A 722-nucleotide genomic window follows, 5' to 3' on the forward strand; every position below is an offset into this window, starting at 1 on the left:
CCCGCGCTCTCCCGCTTCGCCCGCCCTCGGCCGTGCGGGGGGCCCACTTCCGCCGGGGGGGGGGGGGGGGGGGGGGGCCGGGTCTGCGGTCCCATTTCCGGACTGCGCCGGAGGGCTAGCGCAGGGGGGACGCCATGTGGCGGCCGGCTAGAAAATATGCATATCCCCCGCCCCCCCCCCGACGCACGTACACTGGCCGGCGGCGTGTGAGGCCGGGGGCGTGGGGCGGAGGAACGACGGGCAGCCGTGCGCGGCGCGGTCCGGGTGCAGGGAGCCCGTTTTGTGAGGGCCCACTCACCGCCCGCACGGGATGACTCTGGCGAAGAGTCATCCCCCGGGCTGGCCGCTGACGCCCTTGACTCATCTCTCTGCACCCCTCCCCACCGCCCCAGCCCCCCCTCCGGGCGGGGTGCCGTTTCTTGTGCCAAGGGCAAGCCCGGGGGGGGGGGGGGGGCGACCACTGGGGGCGTTTTTTCCCCTGCGGCTCCTGCCAGGCCGGCGGCCGCCCGGGGGAATGTGCTCGCGGGATGATGTTCAATGGGCATATTACAGGGCCCGTGTGGCTGCGTGCCGGGCGAGGGCGCCGAGAAACGCGGGGGCCGGGGCTGGCCCCGCGTGAGGGCGCCGGAAATTATCCGCCCCCGCTGGTGGTCGCAGTCTTGCGCGCGCGCGCACGTCCGCCGCCCCCTCGCATCCCTCCCGAGGGGCGCGGAGAACCGGGG

General features: G+C 75.3%; 2 protein-coding genes across 2 annotated transcripts in view; both read left to right on the forward strand.

Annotated features, from left to right (window-relative positions):
- H696_02641 (UDPglucose 6-dehydrogenase) overlaps positions 1-119 on the forward strand; it is a gene marked incomplete at both ends in the record, with an annotated part of 936 nt that extends 817 nt beyond the window's left edge. The window contains one exon of the mRNA XM_009496553.1: positions 114-119. Coding sequence (XP_009494828.1) covers positions 114-119 — 6 coding nt within the window. The remainder of the gene's footprint in view (positions 1-113) is intronic.
- Positions 1-722, forward strand: part of H696_02640 (hypothetical protein) — a 3,638-nt gene that overhangs the window by 2,030 nt on the left and 886 nt on the right. The gene's annotated exons all lie outside the window — the stretch shown is intronic.

Source organism: Fonticula alba (genome assembly GCF_000388065.1).
Source record: "Fonticula alba strain ATCC 38817 unplaced genomic scaffold supercont2.4, whole genome shotgun sequence".
NCBI classification, from domain to species: Eukaryota; order Rotosphaerida; family Fonticulaceae; genus Fonticula; species Fonticula alba.